Raw genomic sequence first — 16,856 nt, forward strand, 5'->3', positions numbered from 1 at the left:
TGGATCCGTGTTGTGGACACCTCAAGGGGCACAGGGGTGGTGCACCTGGGGACATCAGGATTCCTGCCTGAGGCCGACAATCATATCTCTCTGCCGTCTATTTTTTTGCCTCTTAATTGAGCAAGAAATCATTCTGGGGCTTGGCTGTAGCAGTAACCTGGAAAGGGACTGGGTTGGGTGGGGAGGGATCCTAAGGATGACAACCTGAGGATCTTCAAAAAGGTGATGCTGGATACAAGAGTAGTCCAGTGGTTTATTTGTTTTTCTTGGACCACTAAATAGCCACATTGTAATAAGAAATCGCATTTGTGGAGTCTGCCATGTCAGGCACTTTGCTGAGCAGTTCGCTTGCGTTATCTCAGTGTAAATTTTCTTTGCAAGTCCATGATGCAGATCACTTATATAATCGCCGTCAAATATATGAGGAAACTTGGGCTCTGAGAGTTTTCTTTCCCCATACGCAGCTAGGAAGAAGTCAGGTTTGTGGGCCTCCAGAGCTTGTGATTCTCTAGGGGCCAAACTCAGGCAGCCTGTGAGAAGTACTGGGCTTACCAAGTGCTTGACCGGCAGGGGAGGGAGAATCTGAGCGGCAGCCCCGCCTTTTCCAGCATTCAGGACAGCCCCTGTGAGGGAGGAGCCAGCACTGTCAGTAGTTACTAGGCAGCCTGGAAGTGCCGGTGGAACAGAGAGCTCATGTGATCCATCACATGACAGCAGACCTGCAGAAAGGCGGAATGGGACTCCGAGGCTGGTGAGAAATGACGGGAAGGTTGGGGAAAAGGGAGCATGCCGGAGGGAGTACATGCTGGAGGTGGGAACGCAGTGACAATCCAGCTCCCGCTGAAACCCACCCGCTCCTCCCTGCAGCCTCCTAGGGCTCCTTGCCCTCTTCGTCGCTGGCAAATGCAGTTACAGCCCAGAACCTGACCAGCGGTGGACGTGAGTTAACTTAGTACCGATCGCCTCCCTCGCAGTGCCCTGTTCTGCACCCACTGTTTTGGTTCTAGTCTCCCTCGTCCCGGTACCGTAGGCTCAGCCCCAGGTTTCCAAGCTCAGTCCCCTGTGGTTGCTCTCCTGTGGTCCATAGCCACTTCTGAGATCCTACCCACGATCTCAGCTGCTAATCTGGAACTTTCCATGATCCATATTTTCCATTCCCACCCTAACTAAGTCCATGTCCGTAACTCCTGACCCTGCAGGCTGCCCCCAGGCTGGGTGTCCCTAGGACGTGTGGACCCCGAGGAAGAACTGAGTCTCACCTTTGCCCTGAGACAGCAGAACGTGGAGAGGCTCTCGGAGCTGGTGCAGGCTGTGTCGGATCCTGGCTCTCCTCGATACGGTGCCTGTTGGGACTGGGGGCAGGAAGTGGGATGAACTGGAGGGACACAGGGCTGGGTTGGGCATGGGTTGGTGCAGATCATGTCAGGGTCATGCTCTCTCAGTACCTGTCATGGGGGTAGTATAGGGAAGATGAACAGCAGTGGCTGTTATTGAAGAGTTTCTGAATGAGTACAGTGGAACTTAACTTTCCAAAATTAACTCACATTCTTCCCCCAAAACTTTCCACTGTGTTTCTCAGTCTAGAAACCAAAAAGTGGATGTGGTTAAAAGCATAGGCTGTATGACCAGAACTGGATTCACATTCTGACTCTACTGCTACCCAGTTACCAGAAAATGGGGAATTAGCACCCAGTACATGCAGGTTCTCATCCACTCAAGTTCTTCCCCCACCTCCAATCCCTTCTCATGACCTCCTCTGTTCAGACGATAGGTGCCACATCTACCTCCTCAATCAATTTTGTATTAGTCCACTCTGGCCATCCCCCAGTGCCACCAACTCAGTGTTTTCTCTCTCCCGGACTATTGCCCAGCTCCCTCACTGGCCTGCATTCTCCTTCCTTCCAGCCCACTTCCCTCTGTACTTCCCACCGAGCTCCACAGCACTCTCTGCAAGGGTCAAACTGGATTGTGCCCTTCCCTTGGTTAAAGTCCTTCATGGCAGGGGCAGCATGTGTGAGGGAGAAGGATGGAGGCAGGGGAGAGGGGCAGTTTCAGATCACCCAAGAGGCGAGAACTAGTTTATATGGCTCTATGTAGGAAAAAGTGATTCACCATCACATTGAGCTTAAAACTCAACAAATAAGAATATTTGAGATAAACAAGATATTATACTATAATTGATTCCAAAAAATTCAAAATTTTTTACTGGAGGCAAAACTAAAATGGAAGGTTTATGTTTGTTAAACTTTTATTTTCACAACCCCCCCCCCCGCCTCCCCTCCTGCCGCACCCCCCGCCCATGATCATGGCAATGCAGGCTGGAGTGCAGCATTTGCAACCTACTGGCCTTAGGATAAATCCATATTCTTGGTCATGGCATTTCAAGTCTCTCCAGCATCTTTTCTCCTGCCCTCCACATGCAACAGTACCTGCAAAGCCTTTCTTTATCCTGCTCCAGGCTCCCTAGGAAGTCCTGATGTCTCCTGGTTGGGGTCCAAAGACAGAAACTTAGAAAAGCAAAGAATAAAGGCAAGATACTCTTCTGAATCTCCATAGGAAAATACCTGACCCTAGAGGATGTGGCTGAGCTGGTACGGCCATCAGCGCTAACCCTCCACACGGTCCACAAGTGGCTATTGGCAGCTGGAGCCCAGAAATGCGATTCAGTAACCACACAGGATTTTCTGACTTGCTGGCTGAGCGTTCGGTGAGAGGAAATGATTGTCCGTACAGAACACCAGTCATCCCATGAGAGACACAGAGACTAATTGTCCCAGTGGGAGGGATTTGGGAGCTTGCTGGGAGTTTGTAGGTGGTGCCTAATGCAAGGGACGATGACGACTGACTGCCAGCGATGCTCAGGGAGCCTCCTCTGCTCTATTTTGTGCTTTCTGGCTTCTGTTCTTCGATCTCTGACATCCAGACAGGCAGAACTGCTGCTTTCTGGAGCTGAGTTTCATCGCTATGTGGGAGGACCTGCAGAGACCCACGTTGTAAGATCCCCACATCCCTACCATCTCCCTCAGGCCTTGGCCCCTCATGTGGACTTTGGTAAGCCCAACAGGGTTGGTGGGGCTTAGGCCTTGGGGCTGGAGAAGTTTAGATTCTACTGGGGGCATGGGATGGGGTCAGAGGTAAAGTGGGTGTTGAAGCCTGTAAGACCTCCTTTTCAAGCCTGATCCCTCCTCCACAGTGGCAGGACTGCACCGCTTTCCCCCCACATCATCCCTGAGGCAACGCCCTGAGCCACAGGTGGCTGGGACTGTTGGCCTGCACCTGGGAGTGACCCCCTCTGTGATCCGTGAGCGATACAATTTGACTGCACAAGACGTGGGCTCTGGCACCACCAACAACAGCCAGGCCTGTGCCCAGGTGAGCCAAGCAGAAAGCCCCAGGATCCTGACAACTTCCCCAAAGTGCTCACAGTGTCTTTCCACCCGAGTTTACCCTCGTCATCTGTGCTGTGACTCCCTCCATAGTTTCTGGAGCAGTACTTCCATGATTCAGACCTGGCTGAGTTCATGCGCCTCTTTGGGAGCAACTTTGCACACCAGGCATCTGTAGCCCGAGTGGTTGGAAAACAGGGCCGGGGCCGAGCCGGGATTGAGGCCAGCCTAGATGTGCAGTACCTGATGAGTGCTGGCGCCAACATCTCCACCTGGGTCTACAGTAGCCCTGGTACTGCCAAGGGGACCAGCTGGTGGGGAAGGGGGTGGGAGGGTGGCTGTTGATCCCTGCTCCATCAAGGGGAATACCCTGAGCTGGAGAGAGTGTGACAATCCCTCAATGACTACCCTTGTGCCCACCCCTCAAAACAAAACCATCCAGGCCGACATGAGGCACAGGAACCCTTCCTGCAGTGGCTCCTGTTGCTCAGTAATGAGTCAGCCCTGCCACAAGTGCATACCGTGAGCTACGGAGATGACGAGGACTCCCTCAGCAGTGCCTACATCCAGCGGGTCAACGTTGAGTTCATGAAGGCTGCTGCTCGGGGTCTCACCCTGCTTTTTGCCTCAGGTGACCTTCTACCCTAAGTTCAGACTTCCCTCTGCCCCGCCTACCCTCACTAAGAGCTTTGACCCCACAGTGATCCATGTTCCTTGTCTCTGACTTTTCATCTAAACTCAGACTCTCAACAGAGACCACTGAACTGACCTCTAAATTCTGACCTCCTGCAATAATAACTGACACTTGAATTTCCCTTCTAACATCTGAACTTACATACCAACCTCTGACCAACTAATAATGAGTGCTAAACTTGCTCTCGGTCCCAGGTGACAGTGGGGCCGGGTGTTGGTCTTTCTCTGGAAGACACCAGTTCCGTCCTAGCTTCCCTGCTTCCAGGTAAGCACCCCGACCCACCTATTACCTGTGACCACAGATCTTTCACCAGGGAGTTCATGATCTAGAAAATCACAGGTTTGACCCCACCAGGTGCTCCTGTTTCTTGGCCTTCAGCTTGACTTGTCCTGTTTTCTGAATTCCCCATTCTTTTTCACTAATAATCCAACCTTTCACAGTCAGTCCTTAGATATTATTTCCAGGGCTTTTTTCTATGTTGGTTTGTAAATCGTATTATGAAGTGGAAAACTCTAATACTTACAGAGCTCAGACAGATATGGAAATGAATGAAGTTGGGAAGTGGTAGAGACGGGAATGAATGAAAACAAAGATACTCCCCTGATGATGACCTGTTACACACCCTTGCTTTTGGGTGCACAAGTATATATAACACTTCCCCAGACAATGCCCAATCTTCTGACATGTGAAGTATTTCCATTGTTTTGTACCTCCTTCTAAAAGAGCTCCTTATAACCCACTAAGGAATCATTACTCTAGCTCTCAAAATGTGGGGCTAGAGAGGTAGACCTTTCTCAAAGGGACTTGTATCCTAGGCCCCAAGTCTCCTGGGTGGGACACAGCTCCCAGTGTTCCTCTTCCCCAGTCACCATACATTTTGGTAAAAGATTTGGTGAGTATTGTATAGACCAAAGTGTGTATAATCAGTTCAGGCCATGCCTTGAGGGCTCAAAACCTCTCATACAACACAATGCATTTGCTTTCCTGAGTGTCTAGTCCCTCCAGGAAGATCCAGGCTGTACTCATCCCTCCTCATACATCTTGGTCCTCCTCTTGGAGGTCCTCTTGGGTCCCCTTCAATACGAATGCTGTCTTCTGCCCTCAGCCCCTATGTCACCACAGTGGGAGGCACATCTTTCCAGAATCCTTTCCGCGTCACAAATGAGATTGTTGACTATATCAGTGGTGGTGGCTTCAGCAATGTGTTTCCACGGCCTTCATACCAGGTACAAGCATGTTTATGTGGATGGGTGGGGGAGGGGAGTGCCTCAGTTCAGCAGACTGCTGAGCAAGTCACAGGTCGGTGCTCATTCAGCGATGCCTTTCAGGAAGAAGCCGTAACCCAGTTCCTGAACTCTAGTCCCCACCTGCCACCACAGAGTTACTTCAATTCCAGTGGCCGTGCCTACCCAGATGTTGCTGCACTTTCTGATGGCTACTGGGTGGTCAGCAACAGAGTGCCCATTCCATGGGTGTCTGGAACTTCGGTGAGAATCAGCCTAGCTCCAAACGCTCACTCAGGGACTAAACAAAACTTTTCAGCCAGAACTCCTGACTTCTCAGAGACCTCTGATCCTTTCACATACCACCCCCCAACCTTCAAAGTCCACCCACTCTGAACCCCTGACCTGTACTTGTACCTTCTCCTCTTCAGGCCTCTACTCCAGTGTTTGGGGGACTGCTATCCCTGATAAATGAGCACAGACTCCTCAGCGGTCGTCCTCCTCTTGGCTTTCTCAACCCAAGGCTCTACCAGCAGCATGGGGCAGGACTCTTTGATGTGAGTGTGAAAGAGAGGGTGTGGATGTTTTCATACAAGTATGGGGAGTGCTAAAATGAACTTGGGGGGAATTCTGATAGGGTAAGATAGCCTCTGGGATGTGAACACAGGATGATAAGATAGTCTGTTAGTACTGCTATCAGCAAGTCCAGATCTGATGCTCACCTCTTCCCTAGGTAACCCATGGCTGCCATGAGTCCTGTCTGAATGAAGAGGTGGAGGGTCAGGGTTTCTGCTCTGGCCCTGGCTGGGATCCTGTGACAGGCTGGGGAACACCCAACTTCCCAGCTCTACTGAAGGCATTGCTCAACCCTTGACCCTTTCCTGTCAGGAGAGCTGTCCTCTCTCCTGCCCTACAGCTAGTGGCTCCATCCCTTATTCTGCCCTGTTGGAAGTTCTGTTGAACCCTCAGTTGTTGAGTGCTTCAGCTTATCTCCCTAACCCTGAAATGCTGTGAGCTTGACTTGACTCCCAACCCTACCCTTATCAGTCATACTCAGGTGTCTCTACTCTAGCCTCAAGTTCTCAGCAAGATGCTATAACCAGTGTTTTTGTGGCTGCCTCCTCTCTTCCTCTCTTTAACCAGGCCTTTCCGAAGGGTTCTCTGCATTGACTGTGTATGCTGTTTTACTTCTTCACTTGTCCCAATTCATGGCATGGGACCTCTGCTCTCCGCTTTTACTCTTTCCTCCCCTGATAAGAAACAGTGGCCTCCCTGCTACTTCATCCAGTGCACACTTGCCAATCTTTGCTTTATACCTTTCCATCATAGCTGCCCATTCTCCTTTCTACCCTAGCATCCTGGGCTTAACTTATTGTCTGATTATCCCTCTCTTCCTCCATGGAGTTCTCTTTTTCTGCTTTCTCATAGAATATTAGAGTTCTTCATTGCTCCTTTCTTAATCATTTGCTGTTCTTACTTTACTCATTGTCCCATGCTACAAATCAATGGCATCTACAGCAATCACTATCTCACTAAATCAGACTTTCTGTACAGTTGTGATGGATACCTCAAATACAAGATGTGTGATACTCAATACTTATCTCGCTCCATCTCAACCCCAAAATATTCCACCTATTGTTTGTCTTTGGTAAACAACATTATGCCTCTTCCAACCAAGCCTGAAATCTGTGCCATCCTTGACTCCTCTATTTCCTTCACCTACCACCATATTCAATCAACAACCCCTACAGATTTTGCCTCTTAAAAAAACAGTGTTTATCAATTTACAACGCATTCCAATTATATTTAAATATATTTAGAACTTACCCATTCTTTCTGTTCCCAGTGCTACCATATTAGCTTTGAACCATATTCTCTCTCTTCTGAATATACAGGAGGCCCTTGCAAAAATAGTGTCCATGCTTCCTACCCAGCCTTAATACATTTTCCAAAGTAAAATGTAAACCTCCTCAGGCCATTTACTTGATTAAAATCCTTCAAAATTACTGGATAAAGTTCAGGCTTGGTTTACAAACCTTTTCTGCTATTTGCTCCTGAGTAACCAAATCATTTTTCCTTCCCTTAAGGAACTCAGCCTAGTTGAAGCCACCCCTGATAGAATTGCCTGGTTAATTTCCAGGATTCTTTACAGACTCAGCTCTAAAGTCATCATCTCATTGAAGGTTTAGATTCCCAGAAGCTAACTGATTTTTGTGTAGCAGAAAAATCCTAGATTTTTGTAACCAAACCTGAGTGAACCTTGGTTGCAATACAAATGAGACCCTTGAGCAAAAGAGTTTATCGCCTTGAGCCCATTTCCTCATTACCTGTCTTTCATAATAATCAGGGAATAATTCAGTGGAATAATGCCGACAGAGCGCTTGGCACCTGGAAGTAGGCAGCAATTGTTCCCTTCCTCCATTGCACTGCACGCACTGCATACCTCTAGCATCGTTAACGCCCATATGGTATTGAAATTGCCAGTTTACCTCCTTTTCCAAGACCACTGGTGCCTACAGAACTAGAATTTTGTCCTACTTAACTTTGTATTCCCAGTCAAGAGTGGCTCAAGAGTTGGCAAATACGAATTAAATAAATGTTTGCGGAATGGGAAACCTCATGCTTTCGCTTGTGTGATTTTGTTTCCTTAGGCTGAAATACTCTCCTCTCCATCTACAGCATCCCTGAGTGCGGCACTCTCCCCTGCAGGCAGCTGGCTTGGGAGGGGGCTTTCCAACGCCACTATGAACCTTTAAAAGGTTGAATAAGGAAACCAGGAAAGATGCGGACTGGCAGACTAGGGGTGCCGGGCCGATGAGCCCCAAATCAAGGTCTTGGAACGTCCCACTGAATGAGGAGTCCTCGACCCGTAATTAGAGCCCCGGACGCACAAGTGCGGAGTCGACTGGGAGCACCGCGGGGTGGAGGGTGGAATGGCGACCGCGTAGTTCTCCCGGATTGGTCTCCGCCCCGTAGCCTCCTCGCCTAACCCGCCGGGAGGCAGAGAAAGGAGGCGGGAAGCCGGAGGGACAGAGCAAATATTGTGACAGGCGGGGCGAGTCGGGGAGCGCGTGACGTCACTCTGGGGTGTGCGTAACGTGAGCGGAAGCGGAAGCGGCTCTGTTCGCCGCCTCTCCCACCAGCCCGATGAGCTGCAGCGGCTCCGGCGCGGACCCCGAGGCGGCGCCGGCCTCCGCCGCCTCGGCCCCGGGCCCGGCGCCTCCGGTCTCGGCTCCCGCCGCGCTGCCCACCAGCACCGCCGCGGAGAACAAGGCCAGCCCCGCGGGGACAGCAGGGGGGCCTGGGGCTGGAGCCGCGGCCGGGGGCACGGGACCCGTGGCGGCGCGGGCTGGGGAGCCCACCGAACGGCGCGGGGCGGGTGAGGGCCGGGACGGGTGAGGGTGAGGGAAGAGCCTTGGACGGGGCTTTGCGGCGGGTGAGGGTTGAGGGTACAAGGCGGATCTGCCTGGGACCCTGCGCCTGTCACCTCCGTGTCTCAGTTTGCTGGTTCTCCTCCAGCTCCAGTGTCGGCGGGCGGCGCGGCACCCCCGGAGGGGGCGATGTCTAACGGGGTTTACGTACTACCGAGCGCGGCCAACGGAGACGTGAAGCCCGTGGTGTCTAGCACGCCTCTGGTGGACTTCTTGATGCAGCTGGAGGACTATACGCCTACGGTGGGCTTCCCGCCTGAACAAGGCCATCTGGCCTGCATCCACGCCAACTTACAGCCACACCTCCGTGCTTTCCAGCGTCATCTTACATTTGCTCCCCTACTAGCTCTTGTGATTTAGTCCCTCCGCCCACCCAAACTGTGAGCTTCTTGATAGCCAGGCCTATCCTCTCTTTCCCTCACCCTGCTCCCACAGCCCAGCAGGGAGCAGGACTAATGCTGACAGTTGTCTCATTGATTTCTCAGATCCCAGACGCAGTGACTGGTTACTACTTGAACCGTGCTGGCTTTGAGGCCTCAGATCCACGCATGTGAGTAAACCCAGGGTAGGCTAGAGCTTTGAGTGCTTCTGCAGGTTGTTGTCCACCTCCTTCTCATACCAGTTTTTTCTCTCTAGAATTCGGCTCATCTCCCTAGCTGCCCAGAAATTCATCTCAGATATTGCCAACGATGCCCTACAGCACTGCAAAATGAAGGGCACAGCCTCTGGCAGCTCCCGGAGCAAGAGCAAGGTGTGAGGGGAGGCTCACTTAACCAGTAATTACCCTCCACAGCAGCGGAGGCTTAACTTATCCTGAGAGCCCTGTGGGGAAACTAAGTCCTAGGGGAGGTGTAAGGCTACTCAGGATCACCCACCTGGGACTTCAATCTCGGATTCTTGTGCTCAGCTGGTACTCTTCCCTCTTCCCTCAGGACCGCAAGTACACTCTAACCATGGAGGACTTGACCCCTGCCCTCAGCGAGTATGGCATCAATGTGAAGAAGCCGCACTACTTCACCTGAGCCACGCAACCGAAATGTACTTCTCTATCCCCATGTCCCCACACCAGCCTGTTTTCGTAATAAACTTTATTGTGACAGGCGGGGCTGATCCCTCCCATGCTGGGAGACACCGTGTGGCAAGTGACAAAGCTCTGAGCCCAGCCCCTTTTGGGGCCACAGTGGTAGGGATGGGGGCAGAGGATGGGCCCCATGGCTGGGGTAGTACCATGACTAGAGGCAGGGGAGGCAACCAGAGGCCTACTGCTTTGGGGAGTTACACTCCCCGAACCGTGTCCTGACACCTTGGAGTTTTGGCAAGGACCTTGCAGTCCTATTTGTCCTGCATCTTCTCCAGGATAGGCACAATCATGTCAAATTTGGGTCGCTTAGCAGGGTCTTCATTCATGCAGATCTTCATGAGCTTGCACACATGGGGGGAAATACCTGGCGGGATGGTGGGCCGAAGGCCTTCCAGTGCCACCTGCGAATACAAGGAAAAATAAGATGAGCTTCATAATTTGCGTGTGTAATACAGGAAGAGACCCCTGGCCCTTGGGACAGGATTATGTATCTGAACAACTGTGGGTAGAGCTACAATTATTGTCACCACACCATCTTTTCTGCCCCAACAGAAGGGTATGCACGTCTGCTCTCACCTTCATTCCAATCTCCATATTGGAGAGGTCAGCAAAAGGTACCTCTCGTGTCACCAGTTCCCACAGAAGCACTGCAAAACTCCACATGTCTGCTGAGCGTCTGTTTGTGTCTTCAGGCTTCTTCTGCAAAGCTGGAGAGATAGGGCTTGTTTGTTCCAGCTGCCTGTCCTGTCTGCCTTCTTCCACTGCTACTCAGCTGGTCATTCTCTACCTCCCAATGCAAAGCCCTCACCCACCTTCAGGGGCTACCCAGGCAGGTGCATACATGCGTCCAGGGCATTGGAAAGAGAACTTGACATCGGCCATGCTGATCCGGGCAGTCATGTCCTCATCAATCTGCAGAAGATAGGTATGTGGAAGGTGAGTCCTATTCTAGATAGGCAAAGGGCTATTGGGCCTGGGCCAGGAGTGAACTTGTGGCCTCACCATTACACTACGGCTATTGAGTGCATGTCGTGGGATGAGGGGCTCTAGTGTGTGTAGGAATGCCATGCCCCTTGCCATGTCCAAAGCAAACTTCACAGCTTGGCTCTGGTCCACGACAAAATCTAAGAAGAGACAAGAGTCAAATCACTTTGAGAGGCTCATGTACCATTCCTCATCCCTATCCCAGTGGAACTCAGCATCCCTACTCACTGGTGCCTTCATGTAGTACATTGTAGAGGGATCCATATGGCATCCAGTGCGTGATGAGGGTTGGGTGAGGAGCAGGTGGAGACTGGCAGGCTCCTAGCACTGGGAGAACATTTGGATGCGAGAAAATCCTGGGAGAGGGAGAGAGTGTGGCTGAGACCTAGTGTAGAAGTTATCCCTCTCAGTGCTATTGAAGGTTCTTTGGAACCAGTAGCTTGCAGTTTAGGCCTTGCCCCACCTGAGCCGAGGACACTCCTCATTGAAGTCTCTGCTCTTCCTTGTACTCCAGTCTCGAACCTTCAGCACCTTCACCACGATGTCATTGCCCTGCCAGCGGCCCTTCCACAACTGAAGGACAGGTAGGGATTAGGAGGCTTTAATTAAGGCTGCCACTTCTTTGCCCACTAACTGGAGGGAAACTTAAAACAGGTGTAAAGCAGGTAACTTGAGTGCAATTAAAGAGGAAGGGACAAGAAAGGCAGAGGTCACCTCTCCTGAATGATTCTCGTTGAGCTTCGCCAGAAAGTTGAGCTGTTTGAAGTCAATGCCAGAGTGCTTGTTCAGAGTCCCGTTTCCTGAGAATGGGGACAGGTCAGATATCCCGCAACAACCCTGACCCAGCCCGAGGAACCCATGGTAATTCTCCCTTACACCCCTCCTCCCCCAAACTGACTCACGGGGCCGAGTGCGGGTGGTCCCCTTCCAGAATGTGTCCTTGTATGGAATACGGTTCAGATTCTGGCCCATCTTCTCTGCCCGCTCTGGGGGGGAAAAAAAACAGTCTTAGCCTGAGCTGTGGTAGGGAGGGACAGGATGACAGACGCTGCGGGTGGGAGCTGGACCTCGGAGAAGCTCTCTCAGGGGTGCCTTTGCTTTGTCCACAGGCATCTCTCCATACTTGTTACAGATGCTGACAAGGGCCCCATTAGCCACCAGATCCTGGAATGAAAAGATGGTTGTAATGAGGACCCCTGCTACTTCCCTGGAAGTCCCAGCTAGCCCCCCCCCCACACACACACACATGCTGTGTACAACCCCATAAATTATCACACAGTGCTGACAGGTTAAGGGTTCCAGAGTATTCACTCAGGATCAGAGGTTGCTTCTCACCAATCCCAGGACTCACCTCTGCCACTTGGTCTTGGCCCCAAAAGCAGGCATAGTGCAGGGGCACATTCCCATGCTCATTCACTGCATTGATGTCAGCTTTGTACTGCAACAGCTGGACCCCATAGCCAAACAAAGGGAAAGGCACAGTCAGTCTAAATGAGCTCTCCGTGTGAAAAGGAAGAAGAGTATACACTTTCTACGGTATATTCCAGTGCCTGTGGTGGACCTTATGGCATGTATATCATGTGGGTGATGGAGGGTTCATACATACCTTCTGTACAATATCACGGTGTCCATGGCTGGCAGCCAGGTGCAGGGGGGTATCATCTCCACGGTTCATCACATTGATCCGTGCACCCCGCATGATGAGCATCTCAACCACAGCAGAGCGACCCTCTCGGCAGGCCCAGTGCAAAGGGGAGAAGCCATGATCATCCCTTTGAAAAAGGGGCAATGGTAATTGGGTTGGATGGGACAAAGGCTTTTATTTATGAAAAACAGTCATATACTCTCTGGGAAGGCGTTTTTAAGGACTTCAGTTCTCGTTCAGTTCCCAAAGCTGTGCAGGTCAGCCCTTGCCCGAGCTTCATGCCCAACCCATGACCTAGATAACCCAGGAACTCAGTAGAATTCAGTTTCTTCCCTGACATACCCTATTTCATTGTTTCTCCTGCATCCCTTTCGCAATGTCTGTCGGTCCTGTTTTTTGCTGCATCTTGTACCTCCTCCTACTGTAGCACTTGCCACACAATATTGTAAAAATCTGTTAAGAAACTGCCTTGCCTGTTAGACTGTAAGTTTCTTGAGGGACTGACAGCAGGTCTCCAGTGCATGTTAATGGTGGAAAGAGTGTTTTGTAAAAGGCAGGCCACACTTGCTGGAGGGAGCAAGCTTACTGTCTGGCTCAGGCACTGAAACCAACATCTAAAAATGGAATGGAATTAAAATGATGTTTTGGAAGGGTCTACAATGAAAAGGAGAAATGCTTTTGATTACTGATGAGACAGTTAACAAATCACCACACAAGGCAGAATTCCCCTATTTAGCAATCTCAGGTACAGTGAGAAAATGAGTATAGCTGCTTAAGAATGAAAACTGTATCAGGCTTTCTCTTTTCTCAAGGACCTGTATTTTATAAAGAAAAGTGTACAAACAACAATTGGGTGGGAGCTGAGCCTTCCTGACAGCCTGGGGCCATAAAAGGAAATTCCCTCCAGTTCCCGACTGCAGATCCAAGGGGCGGGGCTGGGGGCGGTCCGTGGCTGGGCAGGCGGCCTCCGGATGCTTTAGTGCTGCAGTCACTTCCCCTGCGGGGGCTATGGGCGGAACCTAGAGCTCCTCAGGGGTCTGAGCGCACAGCTGTACCTACAGCTCAAGGGAGGCGTGGCCTTTAATCATTTCCCTCCACAGCCTGCCTCTTCTGCTCACACAAAAATAGCCACAAGCTTTCTCCGGATGTGGGTATCCCAGGAAGCAGTTACCACCCTGCCTATCAGTCTTGTTTCCTAGACCTTTAATTTGTGCCCTGACTTAGCCTCCAGCAGTCATCCCCACAGCAGGTCGAAAGCAGAGGGCAAAAGTATGGGAACAGGGTTATGCCCACCATCAGGTTGCATTACCACTGGGCCTGGGGCTTTGATCAAGGAGGCCTACAGGGAATTAACTCCCTGCACGTTGCCACCCCTCCCATCCTCTCCCCTCAAAGTAGCACTAACATCCAGTGTCATTAATGCCACCCTTTTGCTTTTCTGCAACAGTTTTCCAAGTTGGCAGGCCAACTGGGCAACTTTGTTTAGTCCCTTGTTTCCTCATCAGCAAATAGTAACAGCACTGTTTCACCCTTTGAGAATTATGTGGAGAAAATGGAACAAATGAAATATTAAGGAGAAATCTGTGTAGAGCCTAATGAGAATCACTGAAGCCTAGACTTCTGACGATAGTGATCCTCACCTGTGAAACCTAAGAACTAAATTCTCCCAACCTTAAGAAGTAAAATATTAAATGGAAAAATAAAAATCCACCACCCTGAGTCACCATCAGTGCTGCTTTTCTTGCCTTCTAACTCAGCCAACCTTAAAGAACTTATCTACATTACTTTCTCTATTTCCTCACCTCCCATTCAATTCAATGGCAAGTCTGCCACTTGGAAGGCAGAGATTCTGTCTGATTTTGGCATGTTAGCACCCAGGACACAAGGTGTTAAGTATAGTTCCTTAAAAGGGAAACCTAATGTGATCAGGGGCCTTCACCTGCCAACCCTCTGAGATTATCAGGCTTCCTAACTGTAAAGCCAATGGCTACTCTGAAATGCTCATGTTCATTGACCTATCAGCCTATACTACTCTTGACCACTCCCCCTTCATGAAAACATTTATCTTCTAAGCTTTACTCACATATTTTCTGTTCTTTCTTCAACTTCTGGCTGCTCCATTTCTGTGCCGCAGGCTTTTTATTCCCTGCCCTCTTGTCTTCCACACTTCTGAGGCACTCATCTTCACATTCCTGACTTCAGGTTATCATCCACTTGCTAATATCTCCCAAATCTGCGTCTCCAAAACAGGGCTCATGCCTGAACCCCAACTCTGCATGACAACCTACTCAACATTTCCACCTTGCTGTGTTGTCACCTTAACTGTCACTTGTCTAGAATAAAACCCCTTGTCCATCTCAGTAAGAGCAACCACCATCTATCAGGTGCCCAAACCAGAACCACGGTCATCACCTTTAACCTTCCTGACTTCCCACAAGTCCACTAATTCTTCGTCCTAAAGGTTTCTGGAATCTGATCACTCCTCTTTTTTACCTGCCCCGATTCCAGTACAAGGATTATCACTTGTAGAATGGACTAGGCAACTGGCTCCTTTCCACCTGCATCCTAAAATATTTAACAAATGTATCCTCTCATCCTCCCACTATGTGAAAACCTTGCTCTTGGAAGGAACACCTTATCAAAGCCTGAATATGCCTGCCTGATCCGATCCAGCCCTGCAGATCTCTCCAGCCTTATCTTCTGTGCTTGTTCACTTGCACCCAGTGCCTCAGTCCATAGAGTTCTATCCTCCAGCCAATTTCCTGGCACCTTTTGCTCTGTCTTGCCTTCTAGCCTTTGTTCATGCTGTGCACTGAAAAGCTCTCTGCAGTCTGCCTGCGAAACTCAGTAATCAAGATTCAGCTCAAACACTGCTCCTTCTGTGGAGCCCCTCTGCCCCCGACAGGCTGTGCTTCGCACTCATCACACCGGATGGCAAAGTGAGCCGCACCCACCAGACGTGAGCACCCCACGTAGCGGAGAGGAGATCTCTAGCCCTCCTCTCACCCACCAGCGGCCTCTGCTCACCCCTGGTTGAGGTCGTTCTCGGTGTTGTCCAGCCACAGGCGCACGGCAACCGCGTTGCCCTCCCGACACTGCGTGAAAATGTCGTCCATAGCACGTCCCGGCGCTGAGTCCCCGGGGTTGGGGAAGCCTGCGGACTGTGGGGACCCAGGGAAATGGATGAACCTCAATCTTTGTCCGCTACAGGAAAGAAGTTTTGGGGATCTGGGTGGGGGCTGGGCGCTGCGTCTCTGGCTAGTTGGGGGTCTGTAGAGGAGTTCCGAGCAGCGAGGTCTGCCTGGGCGCGAGAGAAAGGCGGGTCCCGACAGGACAGGGAGTGATGAAGAAGTGGTATGGTATCTCCTGAGCGGATGTCACAGACCAGGCACCGAGACCCACTAACTGGGCTGGGGGAGGGGGAGGTACTAGTTCCGTCTAACCTGGGAAGGAGGAGATCGGGGGTCCTTTTCGGGGATAGCCTCCGTTCCTTACTTAGAACTCAGGCAAAGTGAGGGGTGATCGGTTGGCTGGGCCTCACTCTTGGGCAGGGGTCGCGGGTCCTCCCGCACTCACTCACCGGGACTCGGGCTGGAGGCGCCTTCTCCGGGGAACTCCCGTCCGGCCGCGCCCGCTGACCGGCCCCGCCCCGCCCCTGGCCCTCTAGGGCCAGCGCGGGCCTCCTTCCCTTCCTATCTCCTCCCTTGCCCTTCTAGCCCGCTAGTGTCCAAAACTCGATGGTTTCTGCGCGGCGCCGGCCGTTCTAGCCACATCGGGCTTTCACTCTTTGGTTTCCGGATCCGATCGGATCTGGGCGCTTTACCTCCTGGGTAAGCGCGCTGCACGTGGAGAGGCGAGTGGGCTTCCGGACCCTGCGCTGCAGCCCGCATGTTCGAGGAGCCTGAGTGGGCCGAGGCGGCCCCAGTAGCTACAGGCCTAAGGCCCGTGATCTCACGGCCTCAGCCTGCGCCACCTTCGCAAATCAAGGTGAGTGGCTCCCGCCGCGCAGGGTCAATGGGAGCTGTTTCGCATCCCAGATCGGAGCAAGCCTGCAGGTACAGACTCAAGGATCCTAGTAGTTCCAAAAGAAAATGACGCTGGAGTTGAGAGAGAAGCAGTGAACAGAAGTTGGTGAGGTGAAGAGGGTTCCTTGGATATACATGCAAAGGCCCTGGGGCAAGGGAATGTGTTCTGTTAGAGTCACACACAAAAGTGAGCGTTGGTTGAAGCACAGGGTGCAGATGAGAAGGGATGTTGTTGAAAAGGCAGGATTCTAAAAGTTTTGTGTATATTGAGGGTAGAGGGACGTCGGTGAAGTGTTCCCAGCAGTTACTTCTCCAGGTTAGCTTTCAGTGGTTATTGACTGCAGTGCGGATTGGAGAGAGGAAGTGACAGTGAATGGTTGTCAGTCT

General features: G+C 51.4%; 4 protein-coding genes across 6 annotated transcripts in view; 3 read left to right on the forward strand and 1 right to left on the reverse strand.

The window, feature by feature from the left end:
* Positions 1-664: 664 nt before the first annotated feature.
* TPP1 (tripeptidyl peptidase 1) lies at positions 665-7,923 on the forward strand. The gene is made up of 13 exons (XM_062196579.1): positions 665-751; positions 868-939; positions 1,200-1,339; positions 2,557-2,707; positions 2,924-3,051; positions 3,194-3,372; positions 3,480-3,678; positions 3,829-4,017; positions 4,275-4,344; positions 5,186-5,306; positions 5,409-5,567; positions 5,735-5,860; positions 6,037-7,923. Exons 1-13 carry the CDS (start codon positions 708-710, stop codon positions 6,175-6,177), a joined length of 1,719 nt encoding a protein of 572 aa, XP_062052563.1. The 5' UTR covers positions 665-707; the 3' UTR covers positions 6,178-7,923.
* A 501-nt stretch (positions 7,924-8,424) lies between these two features.
* On the forward strand, positions 8,425-9,839 carry TAF10 (TATA-box binding protein associated factor 10). The gene is made up of 5 exons (XM_062196586.1): positions 8,425-8,682; positions 8,823-8,977; positions 9,220-9,284; positions 9,371-9,485; positions 9,667-9,839. The coding sequence occupies exons 1-5, from the start codon at positions 8,451-8,453 to the stop codon at positions 9,754-9,756; spliced, it is 657 nt and encodes a 218-aa protein (XP_062052570.1). The 5' UTR covers positions 8,425-8,450; the 3' UTR covers positions 9,757-9,839.
* ILK (integrin linked kinase) lies at positions 9,808-16,130 on the reverse strand. The gene is made up of 13 exons (XM_062196585.1): positions 16,025-16,130; positions 15,472-15,605; positions 12,406-12,571; positions 12,151-12,246; positions 11,867-11,963; positions 11,702-11,785; positions 11,514-11,599; positions 11,263-11,372; positions 11,028-11,155; positions 10,818-10,939; positions 10,628-10,727; positions 10,392-10,522; positions 9,808-10,216 (listed from the first exon to the last, which is right to left on the reverse strand). Exons 2-13 carry the CDS (start codon positions 15,558-15,560, stop codon positions 10,067-10,069), a joined length of 1,359 nt encoding a protein of 452 aa, XP_062052569.1. The 5' UTR covers positions 15,561-15,605; positions 16,025-16,130; the 3' UTR covers positions 9,808-10,066.
* Positions 16,131-16,166: 36 nt separating this feature from the next.
* The window catches only part of RRP8 (ribosomal RNA processing 8), a 73,169-nt gene continuing 72,479 nt past the window's right edge, over positions 16,167-16,856 (forward strand). For 2 of the 3 annotated variants that reach the window (XR_009866381.1, XM_062196584.1), the window contains exon 1: positions 16,174-16,431. Coding sequence is in view for 2 of the 3 variants with exons in the window: in XM_062196584.1 (XP_062052568.1) it covers positions 16,333-16,431 (99 nt within the window). In the remaining variant the exon portion in view is untranslated. Of the gene's footprint in view, positions 16,432-16,856 lie in introns of all 3 variants that reach the window. The other variant, XM_062196583.1, reaches the window with a different exon arrangement.

The sequence above is a fragment of the Lepus europaeus genome, chromosome 7 (assembly GCF_033115175.1).
Source record: "Lepus europaeus isolate LE1 chromosome 7, mLepTim1.pri, whole genome shotgun sequence".
In the NCBI taxonomy this organism is placed as follows: Eukaryota; Metazoa; Chordata; class Mammalia; order Lagomorpha; family Leporidae; genus Lepus; species Lepus europaeus.

Coding starts and splice junctions, on each gene's coding strand:
- TPP1 (XM_062196579.1), top strand. CDS start 708: ATGACAGCAGACCTGCAGAAAGGCGGAATGGGACTCCGAGGCTG. Junction 3,373..3,479: donor ACAGCCAGGCCTGTGCCCAG/GTGAGCCAAGCA, acceptor CTCCCTCCATAG/TTTCTGGAGCAGTACTTCCA. Junction 4,018..4,274: donor CACCCTGCTTTTTGCCTCAG/GTGACCTTCTAC, acceptor TCTCGGTCCCAG/GTGACAGTGGGGCCGGGTGT.
- TAF10 (XM_062196586.1), top strand. CDS start 8,451: ATGAGCTGCAGCGGCTCCGGCGCGGACCCCGAGGCGGCGCCGGCCTCC. Junction 8,978..9,219: donor TGGAGGACTATACGCCTACG/GTGGGCTTCCCG, acceptor TTGATTTCTCAG/ATCCCAGACGCAGTGACTGG. Junction 9,486..9,666: donor GCTCCCGGAGCAAGAGCAAG/GTGTGAGGGGAG, acceptor CTCTTCCCTCAG/GACCGCAAGTACACTCTAAC.
- ILK (XM_062196585.1), bottom strand. CDS start 15,560: ATGGACGACATTTTCACGCAGTGTCGGGAGGGCAACGCGGTTGCCGTG. Junction 11,600..11,701: donor GACCACCCGCACTCGGCCCC/GTGAGTCAGTTT, acceptor CCCCATTCTCAG/GAAACGGGACTCTGAACAAG. Junction 10,217..10,391: donor ATATGGAGATTGGAATGAAG/GTGAGAGCAGAC, acceptor TTGTATTCGCAG/GTGGCACTGGAAGGCCTTCG.